The 26542-nt window shown below is 39.2% G+C and overlaps 1 protein-coding gene across 1 annotated transcript in view; it reads left to right on the top strand.

The window, feature by feature from the left end:
- The window catches only part of GABRA4 (gamma-aminobutyric acid type A receptor subunit alpha4), a 48235-nt gene extending 24995 nt beyond the window's left edge, over positions 1-23240 (top strand). Inside the window, exons 7-9 of the mRNA XM_063309646.1 lie at positions 3139-3291; positions 12653-12912; positions 22707-23240. Of these exons, the coding sequence (XP_063165716.1) occupies positions 3139-3291; positions 12653-12912; positions 22707-23240 (947 nt within the window). The remainder of the gene's footprint in view (positions 1-3138; positions 3292-12652; positions 12913-22706) is intronic.
- The last annotated feature ends 3302 nt before the right edge of the window (positions 23241-26542 follow it).

Raw genomic sequence — 26542 nt, 5'->3', positions numbered from 1 at the left:
CCAGCAACTTACAGTATTATTTTGCTTTTGTAGGCCATGTTATCTTTGGAAGAGCCTAGAAATTCATGTAAACATGAGTTACACCTAAGAAAACTTAATTATTTATATTTTGAAAACTCTTTTTATTTTTCTACGGTGTATTTAATCACTCCTTAGGACAGCCTACAGGGAAGTTCTAAGAGAGGCCATCCCACTTTTTTAAATGCACCTTACCTAGACTGACTCATTTATTCTCTTTTGTGAAATAATCTCATTTCTCATTTGGGACACTGAGCCTGAAATACATGTTGCCTAGTAGGGAGTACTTGCTGCTAGGAAAACTTCCCTAACTTATGTTTTGGCATCCCCCAGGCCCTTGATAGTGCCCTTTCATCATTTTGCAACTTTTTTCTACCAGGTAGCATTTCTTGTTAAGTGCATGGGGTGGATGTAACACAACACCGGGAGGTCTGCTAACCTCCTGCACTTTGAGGACCTCCATGCAGTTCCTTGTATGAATTCTGTGCTAGTGCAAACCAGCTTCAACAGAATTTGCTCTGGGTTTGAGCAGGATCTGTGCAGTTTCTCAATAGGTCCCCTTACTCTGTCAACAGCCTTGTCAAAGCTTCCTTTGTAACAAGGGCACATAGCAGTAATTTGTCTATACTGCACCTGAGAAACAATGTAGAAACTGAAAAGAGTAGCTAGATACATCCAGCTATCTGTGAGATATTATGGGAGACCAAGAAAGGAATGGAAGAGGCATAGAATATGAAGAGATGTTGGTGAGGCAGCTGACAGCTTAAACAGCAGCTCAGCCCAGGTGGGAAGAAATCTGGGCAGAAGCATTGCAAAGTATTCAAAAGACTCCACCTTGATTAACTCACTATAAATGAGGTTGGGAGATCTTACTTACACTTTCCAAGGTTCTATATTTCTTCCAGATTAGCATTAAAGATACTTTATTGAAATCTGTGTAGTTCTTGATTCCCTGAACTTGCTCAGTTGCGTGGGGCTCAATACTCTCACAGCTTGGTCGATCAGGCAGGAAAAAAAAGGTTGGATCCAAATTATACATCAGGGACACACAATCTAATTAGCTGTGTTGGTGAACAAGTCAAAATAAAAACATGTACAGAAGAATTTGGATCAGACAACATTTTGATAGCCAGCAAATGCATTTTACTGTTTTCTTATGGGAGAAGGCATCATTGAGTGGGGACATGACACTGGAGATAGTTCTGAGATGTGCAAAATGGCTGCAGGTAATGATGGTGATGATGCTCATAGGCCATGACCCAGAGGGTGCTGACTCATATGTTACAGGATCAGTGACACTTATTGGCAGAGCTAAGTCTTGTGAAGGTCAAATGATCTTTGTAAAAGCTCATTCTACTATTAAATTTCATATAAACACTGTCTATTCCTTCTTCTCATGCTGACTCATGATCATTATTATCATTACTATAATGATAATAATAATCATTGACTTATGATGGTGATAATAATGACAACAATGATCATTTTGATGTATCTGGACACATTTGCCATTATACTTGCCATTTAGGACACCAGAAATCATAACTATAGAACTTCATTTACATTTCATGCTGAATCCATCTGTGTTGCTGCCTGCTAGCATTATTTATAAAGACAGATGAAAAATACTGCTTTGGTTTATAAAAATGTCTGTCTGGTATGCTTGTAGGGAAGATAAGGATTGATGGTAGAGTGTGTGTCCTGCATGCAGAACATTTTAGATGATTCAATTTTTGGCTGGGAAAGGTTGGAAATGTCACTGCCATTGCTTGTCAATAGAGACAATTCTGAGCTAAGTTTTATCTAGATAATACTAAGCTTAGACCTATCTAGACAATACTGAACTAAGATCTGTACAGACAATATCGAGCTATGTGCTTTGACTTGGTTCATGGTACTTCCCATGTTCTTAAACTGGATGAAGATTTTATTAAAATGTGCTTCTGAATAGTTTCGCTCCTGTTTTAGATAGAACAGCTATATTTGGAAAAGGAACCAAAGGAACCACTGCTTAATTTACAATCTGTGTTTTGCTTTGAGTGTTTATGGTGGATGAGAATGGAAATATTTGCAACGTAATCCATTCAAAAATTAGACTATATAAGTTGGACTGTGCCATTTCATTTCCCACAAATTTGGGGATTTTTAACAAGTTTTATTTTTTTTTCCTGGAATTTATTGGTTAATACAGTAGTTATTTTACTATTTAAATATCTAATGATGTGGGTGGGCCTAATGGTATGAGAAGTCCTGTTGGGGTAATGACAGCCTGTGCTCTGTGAGACTGTCACTGAAGGCATATGTTTTAGCTGTTTCAAAATGTGATGGCCAAGGTTTTGTTGGGAATTGGATAATGTACAATCTTCCCAGCTTGCACTGATTATTAGCAATTTGGTGTGCTGACTTTTATCCCTTAAATTCAATTGAAGCCCTTGCCATGTCTCATATGGGGAACCAACGTTTAGCCCAAAGATGCTTTTAAGGGCTTGCTTGACTACACGTTGGTATGGTGGCAGTGCTGCTGTGATCTACCTTAAGTCAGTCCATAAGCCCTAAGCCTCTTTGAAGATCTAAAAAGCCTCAAAGAGGCTTTCTGAAGAGTTACAAAGCCCCAAGCAGCCTTTTAAAGCCCTAAACAGCCTTTCTGCAGCTTTAAATAGCTTAGGTGCAGACCTTCTTCTTCCCTATTGTCCATTGTCATTAGATGGACCTGCCTGAGAGTTTTATTTCAAAGCATTTGGAGGGCACCACCTTGTGGAAGGCTGACCTGAGGGATATCAAACTGTACTGATTGATTCATATTTGTTCTTAGTTTTAAGATTTGTTACCATTCCTTGGGCTTAGCTTGTCATGCCTGGATTACTTCATATCCCTCATTTCCTTCGCAGAGATAAAAGTGAGTTAGCTAAGGATTCCAGAAAGGCTTTAACACAAGATGTGACCTATTTCACTTTAGCATCTTGTAATTTTAGGATGTCTCCAGGTGAAATCACTGGAGATTTTCTTTTCTGATATATTTTTTTCTTGTTACATATTAGACTCAGGGTTTTGATTTTTTTTTTTTCACCCCATAAGGCATATGGGACAAAAAGTATTGATTTTCTGCTTTTTTTTTTTAAGGTGAATATGTGGTCATGACAGTACACTTCCATCTCCGAAGGAAAATGGGCTATTTTATGATACAGACGTATATTCCATGCATCATGACTGTGATCCTCTCCCAGGTGTCATTTTGGATTAATAAAGAATCTGTTCCTGCCAGAACTGTTTTTGGTAAGCTCCACCATTGACTTTATATGTGCTGTAAACAGTTGTGCCATCTCTTTTTCAAATCGACATTCGTGTGGAAGAAATATTAAGAAACTTTGCAAGGTCTGTTGTGAGAAAGAAAGTTGGGTTCTGGTGGAGATTATATATGATGTGCCATCGTATACCTCAGCGTAATCCTTTGCTGGAAAAGTGATGCTTACAAAAATAGAAAAAATAATTTTTAGCACCTATACTGGATGTGTGATGAGGAAGAGGATCTGAAAATAGAAGAATCCTCTGGAAGACATATTGTGCCCCAGTTCAATAGTAGGTTTTGTTCCTATGTCCTCTTCCTCATGTTTCTGTACATGAAGATACACTTCATATTCTGAAGTGCATCAGAAGCATTGAGGTGCAGAACAAACATGACTGTTCCCTGTTTTCCATCTGGAAAACCCAGCTCCTTACCCGTAGCAGAATATGGCATTAGAATGTGACCCAAAAAACCCCAAACCAGTGCTAACTATGAAGACCTTCTTGTTGAGATCAATCCCAGTCAAAACTGGTAGAGGTCGACTGGGTGATGCTGGGACATGTGGACGTGGACCGAGTGGGGTGGGGGAGAGTGGAGAAATCAACACATAAGCACCCATTCATCATGGATAGACATACGTGCACACACCTTTTTTTTCCTTCATATTCCTGGGAGAAAGCAACATTCCCTCCTGACAACATGGTTGTTGCTGAGACATATTGGAAGAGAGTGTGCTACGTATGCTGTCTTGAGATGCTGGAGGAAAGGCAGGCTATAAATCTAAGAAACTGAATAAATATTTTCCACCCAAGTGCAAAGTAATGCAAAGACTAGAGTCTGGCAAGTACGGCATAATCAGTGGAGTGTGGCTAGTTTTATGTGTATAAAAATATGGTAGGGGGATCAAATAGAGGAAGAGAGTCTGAAATATTTGGGGAGCTTGTTGGTACTGGGGAAGTCTCTGGATTTAAAAATGAGAGGACTCTCTCACCTCTTTGGCATCCAAGCCAGAATTTTAGTGCCTCTCCTACTGCCAGGTATTAAAAATGCAGTTATAATACATGTATTACCTTTACCATTCATGTCAAGATGTAGCCCTGGGGCAGAACGAAGTCTTTATCTCCCCTTTTGCTGCCTGCAGAGATCTCTCTGCCACGTTTTGTCAGCATGATTGCCAAAAATCGGTGGCTGCTTTCCTGCTGTTTTGAGAGGGAGAATGAACAAAAAGTGTACCATGAGCTATTTAATGGGCTTAGTACGTTTGAAAAGCGACAACTCATGCCCTTCCCAAAGGCAAAAAATCCCAGTGCTGCCCACACACTTAACCTGGGCCCCTCTCTTTATATTTCCATCTATTAAAATTTGTGTGCCACTGAATCTTTCCAGACAAACAAGAAAAAACATACCGTACGCTGCAATAAAATGTCCATGGTAAGACATCAGTGCAAAAACAATAGAGATCCTTTATTTACTTATTTATACAATTTATATGGCTACCCATCCCTGGGTGACTCTGGGCAGCATATGAGGAATTAAAACCAAACAATAAGATTAACCCATAACCCAATGCTAACAAGAAACAATAAATTGCTGACCACAGCATAACTACTAAAGCGAACATAAAACAATAGAAAGTTGACTTGCCAAAAATAGCAGGTGGCAAATTCCATGGCTTGTTCTCAGGCTGATGGTTATACCACTAACCAGCTGTGAGCTCCTGTTTTAGCAGTGAGGGACCTGCCCCTTCGCCAGAGTGGGAGAAAAAATGATGAGGGGAAATTCCTCAATTTATTTAACCCATTTTTGAGGTATAAGTTTCCTTTCCCTTCTTATGTGGCCCTGCAGGGACCAGCTGAGGTTTATTTTTCCTACTCAGTCAGGATGACACAAGAGTATTTCAGTCTCTAAAATTTAATTAAGGGTTTGCAAAGCCAGATCAAGCACATGTGGACATGTTCAGTAACAGTTCAGGGCAAGACGCTGAAACAGAGAAAATAAGGTGTCTATAATTGGGCAACAAGGAATTACAGGGGTATAAACATGACTGGTTGCAGATTGATTATAAAAAATAAAAAGGTTTAAAATAGATTCTCTGTGCTGCATCACATCTGTTAAAAGTCAAACCACATATTTCCACTAGTTCTAATTGTCTGACCAACTTCTTCTTCTTGGTGGTATAAGGTACTCCCCCCCCATGTGAGCTGCATCCACTACCAATACTATAAGATACCCCCCCATCCCAAATATACATGTACAAAACATTCACAGCAAGTTGAACTGACCTTGAGTGGCAGCAGGGAAAGGCCATATCTCAAGATAGTATACCGAGTTAGTAGGAAGTAATAAATAATAAGAAGGTAACTTAGATGGTTTTATCAATTATCCCAACTTCATGGTGTAATTTACACTGTGTCTGCCTTTTCTTTGTCTTGTCTTTGTAATGTAGTGGGCCGAAGGTACACTGTATAAGGTGTGGATCTGCTTTTGCTCAAGGCTGCTCAACGAGCTGTCAACACTTTGCTGGGACCTTGGTGTATGCTGTAGTTGTCTGCATGCTTAATACATTTACGTTGTATCTTCAGAGTGATTTGGTTTATTTAAGGGAGCCAGTTTTTGGCTACAATACTCTTGAAATCTAACCACTAATGCAGAGGTAAAGCTATGCTAAAAGCTTGCTAATTAATGGCTCTGCTCAGGAGCTCTATGCTAAAACATTGATAATCAGGTTGCTTAAATTCTTCCACACCAGTTCACAGTAGGAAGAAGATAAAAGAAAGTCCCTGCCATTGTACCTGGAGATACATTAGTTTTAGATGGAAAATAGTGCAGTGGCTGGAGTTCTTCTAACTCCATCCATCATTGCTCATGAAATCTTGCCGGAGGGTCTTTTTGAGAATGGTGCCTGGAAAAGAGATACCTGTGCTTCAGGCAGATGCCAAAGAGGGCACAATAAAGTGGTGTGGGCCTTTTATCCCCCCTCCCCCAAGACTGCCTTCCCTGTGAGCCTAACCTTGCTTAGCTTTGGGGGTGATGCAATGTTGAGTTCATTTCTGTGGCAGGCCCAAACTAGCCTGTAGCTTCCCAGAGACTTGAACAAACATGGATGAGGACCAGATCCTTACTGTAACTCAGGAATGGCAACCAGCACAAATAGTTGAGGGCCACTGAGGAGTTTGAGGCCGATACAAAACTTATGTGCCCTTCTCCTTTAAATTCCCGTTGAATTCAGTCAGAACTACCTATGAATAGAGAACTGCTTTGAATTGCACTGAAAAGAGAAGATTGCCTTTCTGCACTGAAGCAGTCACCCTGATCAGAAAGTCAGCCTTGGCCTTTCTCAAGAGAAGTCCAACTCCCAAGGACCAAGATAAGGAGTGTGCTTGCAGGCCCTGAATCTACTACCAGAAACTTCACAAGATACCCTATTCTTTTTCCTTCTGCCTTGCAAATAGTAAATTGGAAAAGCAATTAGGAAAATCAATGACAGGATATTAGAGTGAAATGCATTCAAATGCAATTTAAAAGAGGATGTTACAGTGGACACTGCAAAGCCCAGAAGATAAACTGCATGAGGGCCAGGCACAAGTAACTGTGGGGAAAATTTGGATTTCTGACAAAGCAGCAGGGCCTGCCTAGAAATTGGCTTTCTAAAGCAAAGCTTTATCATAGGCTGGTGAAGGATTAATCAAGAATGAAATAAATGGCTCCTTTTGAAGAATCTAATAAAGGAGGCAAAGATTAGGCTTAAGTAGAAATTGAAGGAAAAATGGTTTCTAATGGAAAGAGAAATATGAATATGAATAGGTTAATTGAACAATTCCATACAACCATTTCATTTTGCAGAAGTGAGAGCTTCTGGTGTAGAAGCAAAGGGGTTGGACAAGGGTTGCAGAAACCTAGGCTTAAGTCCACGCTCCACCATTGAAGGTCACTGGCTCTCTTGGGCCAGTCAGTCTTTCTCAGCTCAAACTACCTCACAGGAAAAATTAGGAGCATTGTGTATGTTGCTTTGAACTCATCAATGAAAGATAGGATATAAATCTTTAAATTAAAAGGAAATAAACATGCATTAAATACTACAAGCCTGGATATCGGTCTCTCTTCTTGTTGGTTCAGTTGGAAACAGATAAGATGGGGGTGGTGGGGAAACAAAACTGTATTTGGTTTTGCTTCAGCACAGCCAAAGTTGCTTATGCTGTGCAAATGTCCATAACAAGGGTAGGCATGCCTCCTCTGAAGTAAGCCCCATTGAATTCGGGGAAACTTACTTCTAGAAGGTATGGGCCCGCTCTCCTCATCCTGTGTCAAACAGTTGGTGCAGAATTTTCTTTTGATTTTTTTTTTAAATACGAGAGAGAGAGAGAAGCTTAAGTAGGTAAGATAGTGGGATAAAATTTAGGCATGTCCCCCACACACATCCGATTTAATGCTTATTGTAAGAGAGATGAAGGAGAATTACCAAGGCTAGGCAAGTTGGGCCTAGCCTTCCCATCAGGGTCGTCCATGGGGGAAGATAAAAAAAAAAGAATTCAAGATGGCGGCTGTGATTGAAGGCCTGCCCCTTATTTTATGTGAGTTGCACATGCTCTTGACTTCCAGCCATCCCCTGCAGATGCTTCTGCTTCCTGTGGTGGCTTAGTAAGGCAGCAGCAGCAGTGTTACTCAGAAGTAAAACCCAAAGCAGTCAAAGATAATTTCAGATACATTGCAAATGTCTTACTGTTCTGTGTTAGCACCACGGATGCCCTATTAGCAGGTCGTTTACCCAACTGTAGCAAAACACTGACAACAGTAAGCCTTTTAAAACACGTTAACAAGCCTTTGTGCTCAGAGGTGTAAACACTACAAAAATACTCCAGTTTCTATGGAAATTTTCTAGCAAGAAGCTTGAGCTGAGTTTGGAAAATTCCATCTCCCCCGGGACTGTTCCTCAGCATTCATTGCTGCTTTGCATTTCTCCCACAGAAGGGAGGCCTGTGGATGTCCAACTACATTTGACCCTGAAGAATGGCTGTTTGAAGTCGGAAAGCATCTTTTGTTTCTTCACTTTTGTAGTTTTTTTCTTTTCTCTTTAGCTCTATCTTCTTGCCTTCCTGTATTTTCTATTTTGTACTTTAACTATATATTTTGAAATTGAATAAAGTTGTTATAACAAAAAAAGAATGGCTGTTTTGAATCCATTTGCCTTTAAAGAGGCTTTTTTTTCCTTTTAAGAGTTCCACCCATCCAGCCCTTGACAGGTTTTCTCCAGAAAACAAACATGTAAAACAATTAAAAGGACAGGGATGGCCATTGTGGTTAAAGAAGTATTTCACCCCCTTCTTCAAACTAGAGAACTCTGAGATTTTTTTTTAGAGGCCAGTTTGGTGGATGGGTGATTCTGATATACTCATGTGAGGTCACGATCTTGTGCTTAATTGTACTTAGAGACAAAATACCAGCTGTGGGAGTGTGCAGACTAAAACTGTTGTGCAATAAAAGAGTTTTAAGATACTATTTCCCTCTGGAATCTCTGTTGAGAGTCTTCTAAAAGAAAGCATCACGCCAGCTTGGTTTTTCTTGGAAAGGAGGTCTCACGTGCACATGCTGTGGGTTTGTGCATATTTGCAAATATGCAAGTTGATCCTAGGAGGGGAACAGATAAAGCACTCCAACGGGTCACCAAAATCCACTGCTCCATGCTGAGTCTGCTGAGACCTGGGACAGCCACTAACTTCAGATGCTTAACCTCCTTGTTTGCTTCTTCAAATGGCACTGTGCCCTTTAGCCATAAAGACATAATTACCTAGTCTTTTTCTGGGAAGCCCAGGGAGTGGGGAAGACCACCCCTTTTTCTGATTGGTTTTCCTGCTCAGAGTATTTCTATATCTTCTTGCATCAAGAAGCAACTTTCTACCTATTCTGTTCCTATGGCAACACATAATTGGGCTTTTAACAGAATCCAGATCTCTGTCCAGACATTAACTCAGAGTAACCTTTGCAAACCAGGTCTTCTCTTAGTGCATTGAATGAAAATGTTCATTACCTCCAATCAATTGGCAGAGGATGATGAGTTTGTGGAGAAGATATCAGAAGAGGGTCAGACTGGGGAAGACTGGTATAGAGGTTAGTATCATGGGTACTGATGGTGAGCAGGAGAGGGCCCCTATCCAGGGGGGAAAACGCATGCGTAGTACTGAGGAGTTAAGCAGCCATTCAAAGAGACACAGATCAGACCCGCCTTGACTTTTGGGGTTTATCTGTCTGGGTTTTTCCCACGCTTCTTCAGTTTGTTAGGATTTTCTGTCTAATGTAGCAGTAATAAAACACTAGAGACCTATTCCTTGTCTCAGCGTGGTTCCTGACTGTTAGGACAGTTAGGATTTCAAGAGGAGGTAGTAACAGGGCCCAGGTTTTGGACTGATGTATTAATTGCTGCTTAAATGTTTGCAAACTAGGCACAAAACCCATTTCGGTATGCGTGGCTTGTATGCAGGATTGTATGGGGAATTTTTTGAAAAAGCAAAATTCATATTTCTGTGTGACAGATTTTCTTTCTTTCTTTTAATCATTATTCACTAGGAAAGGATTAAACAAAAATTAAAAAGTAAAACTGCCACCTGTTATACGGGCATAGAGATGTCATTTTGGAATGACTGTGTTGGGCCAAAGCTTAATGATGCTTCGGTTGAGTTCCCACACATCAATAAATTACAGGAGAAACTGGACTCAGCCAATTGTGCTTTGTTCATGCTTATGACAACTGTGTGGTGTATTAAGTAGCTTTGGAAAAGAATACAGATAGTACTTGCTTAATGACTCCCCTGTTTAATGTTTGTTCGAAGTTATGACAGCACTGAAAAGATAACTTTACAACTGGTCCTTGGACCTGCGACTGTCACAGCATCCCCATAGTCACATGATCGCCATTTGGAAGCTTCACTGCTGGCTTCTGACAAGCAGAATCAATGGAGAAGCCAGCAGTGAAATCACAAGTTGCTGTCACATGATGTCTTCCTTAACAATTGCATTGCTTAGCAATGGATTTGTTGATCCCAATTGTTGTTGCTAAGTGAGGGTTACCTGTAAAACTATATGGCTTGATATAATTGAAGAATTGTTTCTATATGGGAGAAGTATTTTTTGTCCACCCTCATTGGCCTTTATTTCTGAGTTTTGTTTGAGAACAATATCTGACCCTGAGGTCTTACATTAATAGATTTGTCAGTTAAAATTGTGCCTGTTGCAGAAGAAAATGAATACTAGATTCATTCATAAATCAGTCTGATCTGTTTCCTCATCCACCTACACTAAAATATTCAAGTCCAGTTGTCACTGTTTAGAGAAGAACAAAGTATAGACCAAATTTTTCAAACTTGGCAACTTTAAGATGTGTAGACTCCAATTCCCAGAATCCCCTAGCCAGAAATCCAAGAAATAGAAAAGATAATCTACACGTAGAAGAAAAAGGAGCTGAGACAAACATGTCATTATCCATCTAGCTCCTGTTGCAATTACTTCCTTTTTCTTCTCTGCTCTCATATTTTCCCCCTTCCCCTGTGTGTTGTTATACATCTAAAATCCATTTTTTTTGAGGGAAAAAAAGCACCATATTGGATGCTTTATGGCCACAGATAAAACTGTGGCTACGTAGTCCAAGGGACCTTTCTGGATGGGCATGTGCACATGGGTGCAGAATTGCAGATAGCCTCCCTAAGGTGATTTTAATACTAATTCACATTGCAATTTCAGGCCAGGTTCTTTGACTGGGTGGTCTGTATTACTGTATTAGAACTACATTACTGAACTGCCAGGAAAAATGTTGTATTGCTGTGTTCAGTCACATATTGTTGTCTCCTCAGCTGCTTTATTAAAATATATAGTCTCTTACATTAGTTTAAAGCAATATTGAGTTTGTCCTTCTTATAGCTTGGTGAAAAAAATGGGATGTGTAAATAGTTTCTGCAGTGGAGCCACTTGTCATTTATCTACAACAGAATGTTTTAGATTATTATAAAATCCTTTTTAAAAACCCTCTTAAGTGAGTTTTACCTTCAGTAGCTCCTTGACTGCAACTGGAGTGAGAGATGCGTTCTACACATGATCAAGTATCCTTGAATCAATGCAATGACTGCAACTTAATATCAACATAATTTTATTTATTTATTTTTAACATTTGGTTAAATCTGGGCAGCTTACACTTTAAAAAGCAAATCATAAATCACGCGCGTCCAGAAAAAAAACCACAACACACCAAAGAAAAAACAACCACATTAGTGTTCATAGTGAATGAGAACAGCTGTGTAGAGATTATATCCAGAGTGGGTTCTGATCCTTCAGCACTAGTTCCCATGGGGTCTTGTAGACCTTTGTCATTTCCTAGAGGCAGATCAAAATAATAAATGGTTAAATTCAGGAGCAGACAATCTTATGGCTGGGTCTCAGGGAGCCACAGGGAAAATAGTAAGGATACAGTGATGTCAGGAATTTGAGGGGAGTTGGGGTTGGGGAGGATTAACGCAAGGTAAATGCTTTAAACCTAATTTAGGCTTAGTAGGTGCCACCCATTATTTTGTTGTTTTCAGGAAAAGCATGAAATATTATGAGAGTCATAGGAGGGTCACTGGCAGCCAGAATGGATCTAGGGGTTACACAGACTGTGACTGTATTCTCTAGATCAACACATTATTGTAGCTTCCTTAACAATATAAAATAACTATTGTGCTGTTAAACTGCAGATGTTAGCACCTTCAGGAATATCTCTGTGACCTTCGTGCTGCAATCTGACTGATACGCATTTGTTCAGAAATAAATTCTATTGAATTCACTGGTATTTTCCCCTGGTAATTGTGTAAAGCATTATAACCCGAGACACCATTGTTTCATCATCTTCCCCCATTAAATGGGGAATTAATTGGCCTTGGTGCTTTTAAAATAAAATCTTCAAATGGAGATTTGCCTCTCCAATAAAAAGTAAATGAAGTCTCCTTCAAGTTGAGCTCACTTCCTGGTGGCTACATGAACACGTCCCTGTGTTTTCTTGCCAACAGTGCAGAAGTGGTTGGCATTGCTCTCTTTAAGAATGTTCTTTAACTTCTCCATATATCCTACAGCCCTGGGAAATCCTGGTGGTCTCCCATCCAAGTAGCTCTGAACCTGCTTAGCTTTTTCAAGATCAGCCAAAGTCAAGTTTGTATTGCCACTTGCTCTGTTGAAATGCCTCAAAGCATTTGACTCCCTTCGTGGAGGAGAATATAAACTGACACACTTCATATTCAGTTTTTTTCACATTTGGAGGTAAGTTATGCTTTAGGGTTTTTTTCATTCCATAAAGGCAACAACCACATTTATTATATTTCTTTTCTTTCCAAGGAATAACCACTGTGTTGACCATGACAACTCTGAGCATCAGCGCCAGGCATTCCTTGCCTAAAGTCTCCTATGCCACTGCCATGGATTGGTTCATTGCTGTGTGCTTTGCCTTTGTATTCTCTGCACTGATTGAATTTGCAGCTGTCAACTATTTCACAAACATTCAGATAGAAAAAGCCAAAAGGAAGGGAGTAAAATCCATCCCTGAATGTTCGGCGGCACCTGTACAGAAGGAAAGTTGTGCAGAGGAGACATCCACGGTAATACACATTACTAGCCAAACGACCGCTAACAGCATGCTGAAAGATGGTTGGAGAGATGGGCCAGAGCTCAATTGGATGGCCAAGTGCCGGTCTCGGTTTACCATGTGGTGTGTCTTTACTTAGGTGGACAATGTTTGGAACATCACGGGCCACATGGAACACTTTTTGAGGGTCTGAGAGTTGCAGAGTGGTAGGACCTCACATCATTTATGTAGACAGGGCTTGGTTTGGATGGATTGGGGAAGTGTCCTTGCTTTTTAAAGCCTTATATGCCTATCTGAGGCCTTCAAGACAATTTTAATCTGTTTCCTGGTTAAAAATGGGAGAAAGTGGTGATGTCAGTGTCCAGCAGTCATGGTGACAGGGATCTGAGTGATCCAAAAGTGGACTTGAACCCTTGGGCCCATAGGCTGCTGACTCCACCTTTACCCTCCCTCTCGTCCTGATTTATTATTTGCATTTCTAAGGATGGCCAACTTCTTGATGGCATTCAGAATTAAAATCAAAGATACAAAACATCAAACAGAACAAAGAAGAATGACAGTGATCCCACTGGAAAAAAAAGATCACTTAAAAACCTGTAAAACCCCTTGTAGGGGGAGTCCATGGCCCAGTCCAGCCTGAACCTTGGAGAAAGAGTGAGGTCTTCAAAGCTCACATACAAGGGACCAGGGCTAGGACCACTTGAGTCTTGGGGATGAGGAGGACAGAGAAGATATGCCTCCTGTTGTTGAATGACAATGTTTAATGGATGGGATCTAAATCTTTGCCTGATCTTACAGGATGTGCAATAACAGCATGAAAGAGACAGTTCCTCAAATAATTAGAGCATTTGCCATATAGAGCTTTGTAGGTGATAACCAGCATCTTGAATTGCACACAGAAGCCTACTAGTAACCAGTGCAGCTTGGGTAACAGAAAGGGTATTCTGGCAGCCCCATAACTGCTCATGCTGCTGCATTCTGGACCAGCTAAAGCTGAAGTAGTCTTCAAGGGCAACCACATATAAAGCGCATTGCATTAGTCCACCTGCGAGGTGACCAAGGCATTCGTGACCATAAGAAAGGCCTCTCAGTGTAATTGGTCCACAAGATAAATCTGTGCAATGGCCTTTATGTCCACAGATGCCACCAGCTTTTTGAGCAGGAGCATCATATCCAGGTAGTCTTTCAAATTATGTACTGGTTCTATCTTGGGAAGGGCAACTTCATTCAGAACTAAAATCTCAAATCTCCTTTGCTGAGTGGGTGCTACCCTGATGTCTTCTACCTAAGCCAATATACAAGAAAGATACTGTACAATGCTCCCACCCAATGAATTTCTATAGCAACCTTCTGCCCTAAGCACAGAGTTGTGTGGCTAGAAATTTTGGCTCTTCCTTCCACACTTTTGGAGAAAAATTAATCTCATAAGAATGAAAGAAAATAAAACTATATTTAAAAAAAGAGAACCTGAAACATATGTTGTACTGTATGAAATGTGATTTGCAAAAATACATGCTGTGTTCTCAGCAGAAAAGACAGTGCTGATCTGCTATAATTAGTGAGATAGAACAATATTTCTACTTACAAACTAATTTTCATTTCCCAAAAAATAAATATTCTGGAAAACAGTCTGGAATTATGCAGAATGGCCTACTTATGCAGAGCGATATGAAAGACAGCAATGCTTAACTAACACCCACTGACAAATAAAGATCAAAATTCTAACACAGTATCCTGGCTAAGCTTGGTACCTATTTTTTCCTAAATAGTATCCTTTCAAAGCAAAAGTCCTTTGCTTCTTTTCTCTGGACCTACCCTCAAATCTTGGGGGAATTCCAGCCATTTTTCAGAGTTGTTGGGGAGATGGTATTTCCCTTTTCAGGTACAGCAGCTAAGTTCTGTCTGCAAGATGTTTTTCTGTCTCTGGCAGAGGGTAGATTGAAGGAGTTTCATTAGTATATATGCTAAGGCTGACTTCTGAGAGAAGCTGTGTCTTTGAACTCAGATGGTATCTAGCATTAAGACCAGCAGGGAGGCTGCAGCATTATGAATGCAGCCTAGGAACGCACAACAGAACGCATCTGGCGTTTTCAGCGGTGTAATCTTGCCAAATGATCGAGATTCCATTCTTCATGCAGGACTTTGCTTGGGCCAATGGTAGTTTGGCTGCTTTCTATTACTCTTTTGGTTTTACCGGTTGCTATTTTGTAGTGGTAGATGCTTGCTTCCCCCCCTCCCCCCCAATGATGTCACTGCAATCTACAGCAGTCTGCAACAGCAATGGGCCTGCAAGGTGGTTAACTCAGACTTCTGGTAACAGCTCTGGGTTCCATTCCTGGCTATTTGGAAAAGAAGAGAAGAGCATTTCAGGAAGAGAAAAAGAACAAGAGAGAGAAAGGAGTGTCAGAAAAAGAGAAAAAAGGAGATTCAACCTACTTTTAGTTCTCACCCCAGCCACTGCTTGCTTCAGTTTAAGGCCCCACCTCCACTGGCTGGTAATCCCCAGAGATTAATGCAAAGGTGATGCCTTCCTGACAGAGAAAACGAAATCTATCCTTTTGGTACCAGGACAGAAGCTACTGCCGAGTTGTTCCTCTTGTTTGCTTTAGTTTTGCCTGCTGCTTGTTGACCAGTTGCACACCGTTTGGCAAGCCTCTATCAAATCAAGGCAGATGGTGCCTCAGAAGTCAGAGCGTCCAAGGTGATGGCGGGGCAGCTGCCTTCAGCCTCCCAGCTGCTCTTGTTTATCCCTCACTCTCCATGTCTTGCTTCCTAAAACTGCAAATACTGTCACTTCCAATTTACTTCCCTACATATGGCTCATGTGAGGGAGCAGAAATATGCTTATCTAATGTTTGCCCAAGTCTCGAAGTTCAGTGGCTTCTTTGGCAGGCACAGTGTTTATAATTTAATCTGTTTCTTCGCCAGCTTTCAAAACCATTCTCTCAGGATGAATTTCAGAATAAGAAAGCAGAAGCATGCTATATTTATTTGAAAGAAAGAAGATCATAATTGTAAGACAGCTCTCCCAAGAAGATTGTAGATAGCCAAAAAATAAAAAGTCTTCCCCCACTAGTATTCTCAACAAATCTAAGACAAACTTTCCATTTTAAAGATACAGTTTGTGTGTGTGTCTTTGAGTCAAAATTTTAGCACTTTGCAACAAAGATTTCCCTTTGCACTGGATTTTGCAAGTCAAAACCTGGTATTTAGCTTCAATAACATGTAGGATAATTGGATACCAACATGGCTGGATTGAGGCCCTATGCACAGCCCAACAATGTTGCCCCTCAGCCCTTCCATTGCTTAATTGACAAGACATCCAGACTCCGTAAGTGCTGATGGTGAAATAAGAGATTAAAATTTCAGTTTTCTTCCAGGCCAGCCCCACAACTATAATAAATATAAACTTTAAAAAATATTTAACATTAAATAGCAGTAAGCAATATAAGCAAATTATTTACTTATAATTAAGGCAGCAGAAACAATGCAGATTTTCAACACTTTTTAATAAAATTGTTATTAGAGGAAAATGCAACTTCAAGAATTTATTGAAAATGATTTTTAATAACTCTCCCAAAGTTTATAAGATAAAATAAGTTAAGGGCATGATAGCTAGGGGAAAAAACTCTGGGGTGACCCTCTTCCCTTGGTGTCCTAAGCATGTGCTTATTTTGCTTAATGGTTAATCCAGGGCTGGATCCCAGGCTGTTTTGAATTTCCCCTAACTTTTGGTTTGGAAAAAAAACCAACTCCTTTAATTTGGAGTCCACAGTTTGAGTAGCAAAACATAGTTTTCTGGAAACGGACTTGGTTTCTCAAATGTGCTTTCTGAAGGGCACATGATCAGAGTTAAATATCATGCTAATAAAAATCAGGAGCATATTAGAAAAGGAAGTGTTTTGCTCTGATCCTGATTCACAATGAAACTCTCAGAAGAATTTTCTTAAGAAAATGTATACCGAAAAAGAGGTAATAATTGGAATACAAATTAGAGGAAACAAGTCCAGAAATACGAAGAAGAGAATTAGGGATACATTAAGTCCCTCTGACTTCTCCTATTCTGCATCTTCTTCCCCCTTTGACATTATGCTTTCAGTATTTCCTCACATAGTGTCGGTTTCTTGTCTGTTTTGTACAGAGATGGGGACACCCTCATTATGTAATGATGTGTAATGTGAAGCTAATAGAAGCCTGTCATTTTAATTATTGTGATAGACCCTTTCCTTGATCCAAGCCAATATTTTATTTGGATTCACTGCAATCTAATTCAGGTGAGATTTTAGGAGGAATATAGAAGTCTGTTGATTATTACAGATCTAAAAAGATACATATAGTAGACTTCACAGCTATTAAATGTCTACATCCAAAACTTGGTTTGCTAGAATCCGGGATCTCAATTTTTTTTTTTACTGTGTAGACACTCTAGGCCAGTGTTTCTCAACTGTGGCAACATGGCTGGCTAGGGAATTCTGGGAGTTGAAGTCCACATGTCTTAAAGTCGCCAAGGTTGAGAAACAGTGCTCTAGGTTATTTGGGAGGCAGAACTTGCTGCTTATGAAGCAACAACTAAGCTTTATTTTCTCTCCATCCTCCTCATTCTATAATCCTCCTATATCAGAGCAAAACAAATTGTTTGACAACTCTATTAGAAAAGAAATACTCTGTCACCTGCAGCTATTTAGATAGTCATTTCACATTGCCCCTGGATTTGGCCCTGAAAATGTTCCTTATGTGGCTATCTGGAAAATACGTTTGTCAGCATTTCCAGATGATCTGACCCTACTTGTTCTTGTGAATATAACTAGCATTATTTAGTGATTGCCCTTGACTTTTATTAAATTAAATTCAGATGCTGGCTTTATAGGAAACTGTCATATTTGTATTTAAAAGGATATGAAATGTCTCAAGAGACTAAATCCAGTTCTGAAACAAGCACTTGAGTTGCAGATACCTTTTCTATAATTATCTTGACTTTTGTGAATGGGCATTATTAGCAGCCCAAATTCATTCTTTAAGACATTCTTTCAATTTATATTTCTTGAAAAATATTATAGTTACAGCCTCTTAATTTGAGTTGATGTGGAAGTATGAGTTGAGAAATTATGGGATTATTTCCTTTGCCCTCTGATTTTTTCTATAATGATTCTCTTCACTCCATAATAGTTTTTACTTGTAGCCTCCTTCTTTGTAAGGATGATGTGGTTGATTATATCATATATGGACTTTGGGATCAAGATTCCAGACATTGATTGTGCACAGATGGTTTCTTCTGAGAAAGCTATATCTTGCCGCATCCCTCCCACACACTCTTCTATCAATTCTATCTTGCATCCTTCCCCTTTCTTGAGGCTCCAGGGCTGTTGACTGTTATTTCCTGAACATTAACAAAGAAAGAAGAAACTTTGCAGAGAACGTTATTTGAACATTCCATGGCTGTTTAGCATATATCTGTATTAGTTCTGAAGGCAAGGCTACCATTATTTGATGAATGCCTTAACATCTCTCCTTAACACCCGCAACTAATTTCCTGTCCTTAAAAGTTGCTTGTAATTTCACACTCTCCTTTGCAGTTCAGTGACAGATAGACAGAAAGACAGACAGGATGAACAGGCAGATGTTATAAAGTCATTATCCTTTTCTTTTCATGAGGACAGATATTTGTGAGTACTAGATATTTGGAAAAATATTATATTTATGGACACCCATGTCTGGCTGCTGTAGAAAATATAATAAGGGGCTGTCTCATATTCAGCAAATAGATATTATGCTCATATTTGGTACTGGATTATGCCATATCAAATCAGTAGTAGGGACCACATGTTTCAATGCTCCCTTTTATAAAAACAGCCCACCTAACTGTAAGCTATCATTAAGAGTATAAACTAACTACCACCATCTATATGGGTAGTGTAAATGGTGTTTTTAGGCTTGTTTTCTTTTTTCTGTTAGTGGGTAAATTATATGTCTCATGTTTATCGTCTTAGTAATTCTGATTAATATGTCAGTTTATCCACCATGTAAATCTCACTTGTTAGGATTCACATTTTCAGCCCCTATTATATTTGCAATTTGACTCAGTGGAGTGTAAAATTGGTCTGCTAATCATAAACTAGTAATACATGCAAAGCAATCAAATACTTTCTTTTCTGGCTCAAGTGGAGGATTATAGACTCAAAGGACCTTTTTTTTTCCTTTTTCAAAAATTTGCACTGCTGATGAACAGCTGTTTGTAATAGGCAAAGCCTGTTTACAATTAAAGGGCTCGAGCAGCATTTTATCACAGTGGCAATCACAACTTAGTGAGTTGCAAGGTGCGGTTGGAAACACAGATGGAACATTGAGTTTTTTTGTAAGAGAGAAATTATGAACTCTTTTAATTTCCTGGAATCAAGGTTTTGTTTCAAAAGGTGAGTTGCACAGCCTTTATTCAACTGAACAGCTCTAATATTGAACAATACTTTAGCCCAATTTGCAGCCAATTATGCCAACAGCATATTCCATTGCATTACGCTTGGTCAATTAAACATGCTTTCATTTACAGAGATATGGCCTTGCTGTTAATTACAATACTTATACATTTATATCCTACCTTTATGCCAAACAACTGTGACAAGATTTCTGTGACTGTGTTGATAGAACAAGATATCATTTGAGTCTTTTAGATGGGCAAAGAAGACAAAACCTTTCCATTTTGCCTTTTACCAGAAACAATCAAATCAACTATGTTTTTGTGACAGTCCCAGTACCAAGATCTTAACTTAGAAATTCTCCAGACAGTCCATCAGAAAGCTTAAATAATTCTTTATTAAGGATCTGATTAACACAGGATAGTAGCCAAAGTTCCAGGTGAGGATTTGGTGCCAAGACATTCAAAGTGATTCTTTCCCTCCTTTGATCTCATCCCTCCTCCCTGTCTTGCAAACAAGCTGTTTCTCACTCCTAAATTTCCCCCTCCCACCTCAGCAGTTCGTCAGAGTGATTATCAATCCAGGTGTCTTATCAGCAGCAGAGCGTCCTTGGCAGAAACGGCTGGAGCAAAGGAATGTGAAGCTAACACGGGTTGGTTCTCTCTCTGGGAATGTGGTGGATGCGTGAAGCCAACTAAAGTGTGTAGAAACCTCTAATGGCAGGCAAACCAAGAAAAGGGAGCCTGACAGTTTTTAGATTCATTCCTTTACCATGTGTAGGCAGGAGTAAGTTTACTATATGCTTAAAACAATATTCAAAACACACAGACCTTTTTCTAAGGAGATATTTACCAAACATTCATTGTCTGTCTGTCTGTCTATCTCCCACAGCTCTCTCCACACCCCTTGCCCCAAGTCCTGCTATGCTGCCTTATTGTGGTGGAGGGGTGTTCCTGGGTGGAATGAACAAAGAATACCACGAGTCTATGCCAAGAGTATATACTTCCTTGTAGAGAGAAAGGAAGATGACTTTAACAAAAATATGCAGGAACCCTTACATAGGCAAAAAGGGCTAAAATTATTTTAAGTCTGCAACAGACAGATAATATTCAGAAGTGACTCAGACAGACACCTCTATAATTCACTGGAGTATTAGAAGGGAGAGAAGTACAATACAATCAGACTTGCAAGATTCTGTTATTTTAATCTCAATAAAAGTCGTTTTAGCCTTCAGGTGGAGTTGATTTCCTGGCCTCTTCTACCTAGTGTGGCTGACATTCCCAACAGGTTCACCCAGGCGTGAAGGGCATCCCAGCTAAAGCAAGCAGCTATCTCTATTGGGCAGGACTGATATTGGAAGATGTTGGGGGCAGATGATCACTTCAGTGAAATGGCAAAGAATTGACAATGAAGATATTGAAGTAGTGGATAGTTCTGCTTTTCAGGATAAAACTTTCAACAGTAAAGAAACAGCAGTCAAGAAATATGCTGCAGACTAGCATTTGGTAAAGTAACCATGAAGGCCTTGAAAAAAACATTCAGATGTTGTGATGTATCTATATCTACAAAGATCAGAAAAGTGCAAGCCATGATATTATCTATGAAACTCTATAGAAGTGAGAGTTGGACTTTGAAGAAGCAGGATAGGAAGTGTATTGATGCTTTTGAACTTTGGTGTTGCAGAAGATCCTGAGAATACCATGGAGAGCCAAGACAACAAACAAATGGATCATTGAACAAATCAACCCAGAATTCTCACTCAAGACACAAATGACCAGGTTCAATTTATCATATTTTGGGCATATTATGTGAAGACCTAGCTCTCTGGAGAAATCTATAATGCTGAGAAAATTGGAAGGAAAGAGAAGAGGTCAACCAGAAGCAAGGTGGATGGACCCAGTTATAGTGACAATCCGTGCACTGCTAGAAGACAGTTGGGAACAGATCCTCCTGGAGAAGATCTATCTATGTGTTTGCTAAGAGCTGATATCAGTGGCACATAATCCCGTGGCACATTCCTGATTGTTTTATTATCATAGTACATTGAAGCATGAAGACAATTATCACTAACTTATGAATTTTTGTTTTCATATATATCTACAACAGACACTAATTCATACTCTGACAAAGATTTTACATCTTTTGTTCATCATTAAACCTAAACTGTCACGTTCATCACTTTACAGGATCAGACTGCCTTCATTTAGACTATCCTATTCATTTCTCTTATTCGCACAAACACACAACATACCTCTGATTGTGGGAGGCAGCAATATTGTCAGATAAAATAGATTTTCTAGATCCAATTCAGTAGTAGCTTAGGAATAGATTTTGGTGCTTAAATTAGGTTGGATCTGGGTTGATCTGTAGCTTTTGTTCTAGAATTGGTGCAATTCTGTTCCTGGTCTTCTCAATGGGTTTGAAATTTTCACCCATGATATTCTCTTGGATAGATTGTGTGAGCAGTACATGAAGATTTCACTTTGCAATGGTTTTACGACATATGGATCATGTCTCTAGAAGATTGTATGGGGAGATTTAATTTCATGACACTTGTACTTTAAGATCCTGTATAATTCCATCTTTTTCTCTAGGTTGTTTAATAGCTACATGTAACTCATGAATGAGGTCAGCCAAAGATTTAAAATACGATCTATTAATATGCTGATGATAGATACATTTATGCCCCCTTTTTATCAGATTCAGATAAGGTAGTGAAAGCACTTAATCGAAGCCTGACTGTATAGTAATGGGCTAGACGAGGATCAATAAACTAGAGCCAATCAAGATAAAACTGTTATTCTTAGAGGATAGTTAATCTCTTTGGATGGATGGTATACAGTGTGTTCTTGAAGGTTCTGCATCAAGAATCAAAACTGAGTGTCTTTGAAATTTATCTGTCTTATTAGAGACACAATTTAATGCCCTTTGTTAGAAACTTGCCTTTGCCCAACCTAAGTTTATATATGAACTAAGATCCTATTTGGATGGGGTTAACATGGCTTTAGTGATCAGTGACCTAGCTGAGATTCCTGCAAATCCCTGTTCCAACATCCATTGTTTAACTGTGGCTTGATTTACATAGATTTTGTACTTTTTATTTTGTCTCTGTTTGTGATAAGGTGACTTATATACATCGTAGAAATAAATGAATTAGCAAAATAAAATAGGCCTGGAAAAAAAAAGAACAGCATATATATTAAAAAGAAGAGATTTGATGGTAGCCAATAGATTTACATCTAATAGCCAAGCGCCATTCCTCAGTTATCAAAATTATGCTGACTCGTTTGCTGTTAAAGAGAATAGTATCAAGTCAAATGGTACTAGAATGTTATTGTTGGCTTCTGTGTGAATATTGATTTCCAAAACCACTGACCTTGTTCTTTTAATACTGCAGTGTACAGACTCAAATTCAAATGTGAGGAAAAGAACAAATACCACAGTACAACCAGACTTGGAGACTGCCAAAAGGGTTGACCCAGGAAACAATTCAATGCCTTCTTCTACAGTAACCCAGGGGCCTTTGGACGTTATGCCCCGATCACCTGCAGCTTCAAGTCCAAACCCGTTCAGCCGGATTAGTATATCAGAAACGTTGGCTTCAGCGAGAGCAACTCCTTCAGCTCCTCCATCCACCCCAGTTTTAACGGGTTATATTGCCCAGCAGGGCATCACGGGATCCCCATCCATCCATCATTTACTTGGATCTAGACTGGAGCAGATTCAGACTGCCACAAATGCTTTGGGAGCACCCGCAAAATCCCCATGCCTGAGTTCTCCTCCTGCTCCATCAGCCTGCAACTCTGGCACCAGTAAGATAGACAAATATGCACGCATTTTGTTTCCTGTCACTTTCGGAGCATTTAACATGGTCTACTGGGTGGTTTATCTATCCAAGGACACCATGGAAAAATCGAAAAATCTAATGTAGTCCTGCTGCTATGTAGTAGCTTCTTTTTTCCCTGCAGTGTATTCTAAACATGTATGGATGCAGAGTTTCTTCTTTTAAAAGTATTTTTTAAAAAGGAGTCTTTTAATGCTGATTTTTTAAACAAAAAGCTATGTGCTCATTTTCCCATGGTGAAGGGCAGGTATTCTTAGATTATTTTAATTCAGCAAAAGTTGGGGAGGGAGGGAGGCTATAAATAGTGTCTTCCAGGCCCTCTCCTAAGGGCATTTTGTATGAACAAACTCCATTGGGCCATTGGGAAGAACAGAGATGGGATGTAAAACAACTGCAGATGCATACAGATGTGCAAGAAAATGGTCTGGTTTTTCTAAATGTGTACACTGATAAGTAGTAATCTATATTTTCTTTACCTGGCTTTACCACTTTATGCTCCAATGTGGGTTGTGGCACCTGTTACTTGGATGTTTATCCAGATCTTTGTTGGTACAGGCCTTCCTTTAACAAATATATCGATAGCACAATCTCATGCCTATATGTTCAAAAGGAAATGCCCTTAGGGTCATTGGGCTTATTTTCCAGTAAGTAAGCAGAATATTACAGTTTTCATCAGGTATTGTGTCAGACTGATGATTGATTATGTGCCATCAAGTAGTTTTTGACTCCGAGCAACCACATAGATAGATTTTCTCCATAAATTGTGTCAGAGGAGAAGCAAAAGAATCTTAAGTGATTATATAAGCAGAAAGGGTATACTGTAAAGGTAATTATAAATTAAATAATTTTATATATGTGAATCTTTAGGGATGAAAAGAATGATACAAAGGATGTGATAGATATATTTTATTTACTAATATATGGGTTATTATGCCCATGAATAGGTGGTTTTTGAAGAGGTGGTAAACTATGCAAACCGTCTTTTGCTAACAGGTGAGGAATAGGATCTAGTCAAGGTTAGGCATTTGGAGAACATCTGATAAATATACATGAGATGTAAAAATGCTTAACTTAGGCTGGAACTAGATCTTGTCTCATTGAAGGGAACCTCCTAGGGACTTTACTGGGTAGATAGGACACACATTACTACGTTAAGAACTTTCTGAGTGTATAAGCAGCCAGACAGTGGAACAAAACACCATATGATGGGATGAGTTGTCTTTCCCCAAAGTCTTAAAACAGAGGCTGGATGGTTATGTGCCAGAAATGCTGTAGTGAATCCAGTACTGAACAGTGGTTTGGAGTAGATGGTCTGTAACATATATTCCAACCCTATGATTCAAATCCTTCATATATGCCTTGAAATATTTAGATCACCCTTCCCCAACCCAGTGCTTCTCAGATCATAGAATCAGAGAATATGAGTTGAAAGATACTTTGGGAACATCTACTGCAGCCTTCTGTTGTATTTTATGACATTCTCATCATTCCCAGTTTGTACACAGGAGGTCATACAGGAGTTGAAAACATCTGGAGGGCAGCAGACTGGGGAGGACTGGATGAAAGTAACATTCTTATATTAGAGATCACTAATTTCCCTTTGTTTTTAGTCTGCAAGTGCCAAAATGATAGATGCTTCTCTTGCTTGCCATGCATATCTTTCTTCATTTCTAATGTGGTTTAGCCTGAATATAAAAATGGTGAAACATGTTGAGATCCTTGTTGCAAGCTAAGTAGCCTTAGGGGCATTTTAATGTAAAATTAGTTGATACATTAACCATTGTAGTGTTGGTCCTGCTTCTTGTAGTTCACATTGCAAATATTTATAGCATTTTCTATGCAAATATGGTCTGGCAGTAATCTAGACCTGGGACTAAACCATAATAAACACATCTGCACAATTTGTCACTGTATCACTGTTGGTCACTACCAAATGGGAAATAAAAACATCAAAATAAAAAAAAAATTCCAGAAATATTTTCCTACTCCCCCACAAAATAGAAGATCATGAATCCATCCCAGTCAGCTGCCCTCTTTGCATCACTACCATGTCTCCATCCAGCATTCTCTCTCTCTCTCTTTCTCTCTCTCTCTCTCTCTCACACACACACACCCAAAATTCAGGGTGGCCTCCAGCCACCAACAATTGCCCACCCCCATCAGGAGAATAGGCCTTATTATTCAGTAATGTCAGAGGAAAGCTACAAAAGTGAAGTCAGGGTGTCTGCAAATATATTATGATAACATACTCACTGGTGCAAACATTTTAGACTCAAATGTTAGTAATTCTAAGGATTACTTTGGACTAGTCCTACTGGACTCCCATGGACAGTCAGCACTTTTCCTTGATCTTTACCTTAAAAAGGAAAAGATAGGAAAAGCAGCTCTGCCATGTTTGGTTTCCAGGGAAAATGTTTATTCTCCTGTCTCCTGTTGCTGCATCTCTTCTGTCCTTAATGCTTCTCACACCCTGTACTAGGAGTGTCCGCAGAATATGGTGAAGTCAATGGCATCTGCGATGGTGCGATGGCAGCTCCACCAGGTTTTTATATGTGTTCCATGTGTGACACACATAAAACCACGAGGAACTTTGATCACATGATCACATCCCATTGCACCATCACAGATGCCAGCTGCAGTTTTATGGCCATACACTGTGGACATTCCTGCCCTGGGCTTAATGTTTCATCAACCAACTGCCATTGAACATTGTCTCTCTCCTGCTTTCTTCATATTCTAATAGAAGAGAATATATGTAACTCTGAGCTCAGAGAGCACCAAGGACTCCACAGTTCTTCATACTCTGCAATAAAATATGGACCTAATCATAATTTAATCCCAATAAAACATGAATAGGAAGAGATTGGTAGGTATTCTTCCAAGCAAACACAAAATTGTAATGTGCATATGACTAGTGTTTATCATGTTAACAAAACTGGCATCAAAAGGCAGACAGCCACATGATGCATTAAGCATTATGAATAGGTCAACACGGTAGATGCACACAAAGAGTTCACTAGTTTTATACACACACATACTCTCATACACATGTTTACATATGACAAAGAAGACATATTTATGCTATTTCTGTCTTCCCCTTAGTAGGATTCAAGAGATTCTAGAAACAAACAGAAGGATTTTGACCATAATTCGAAGAGATGTGGTCCATTGGATGTTAATATTAATTATAATTAATATTATATTAATTGTTTTATTTATTAATAAATAATTATAATTATTTATAATAAATATTATTAATTAAATTAAATCTTTCTTTCAAACAGTAAAATAAATAAAAGACAGTGCAGTTTAAGGAAACAATTACAACTTCTTCCAGAACCAGTTAATTTAGGCAGAGAAGAAAACAATTATCATGGTAAGTGTAAGTG

Source organism: Candoia aspera, chromosome 8, assembly GCF_035149785.1.
Source record: "Candoia aspera isolate rCanAsp1 chromosome 8, rCanAsp1.hap2, whole genome shotgun sequence".
NCBI classification, from domain to species: domain Eukaryota; kingdom Metazoa; phylum Chordata; class Lepidosauria; order Squamata; family Boidae; genus Candoia; species Candoia aspera.
The sequence above is the reverse complement of the archived record's forward strand: the minus strand, read 5'-3'. Positions and strand labels throughout refer to the sequence as shown.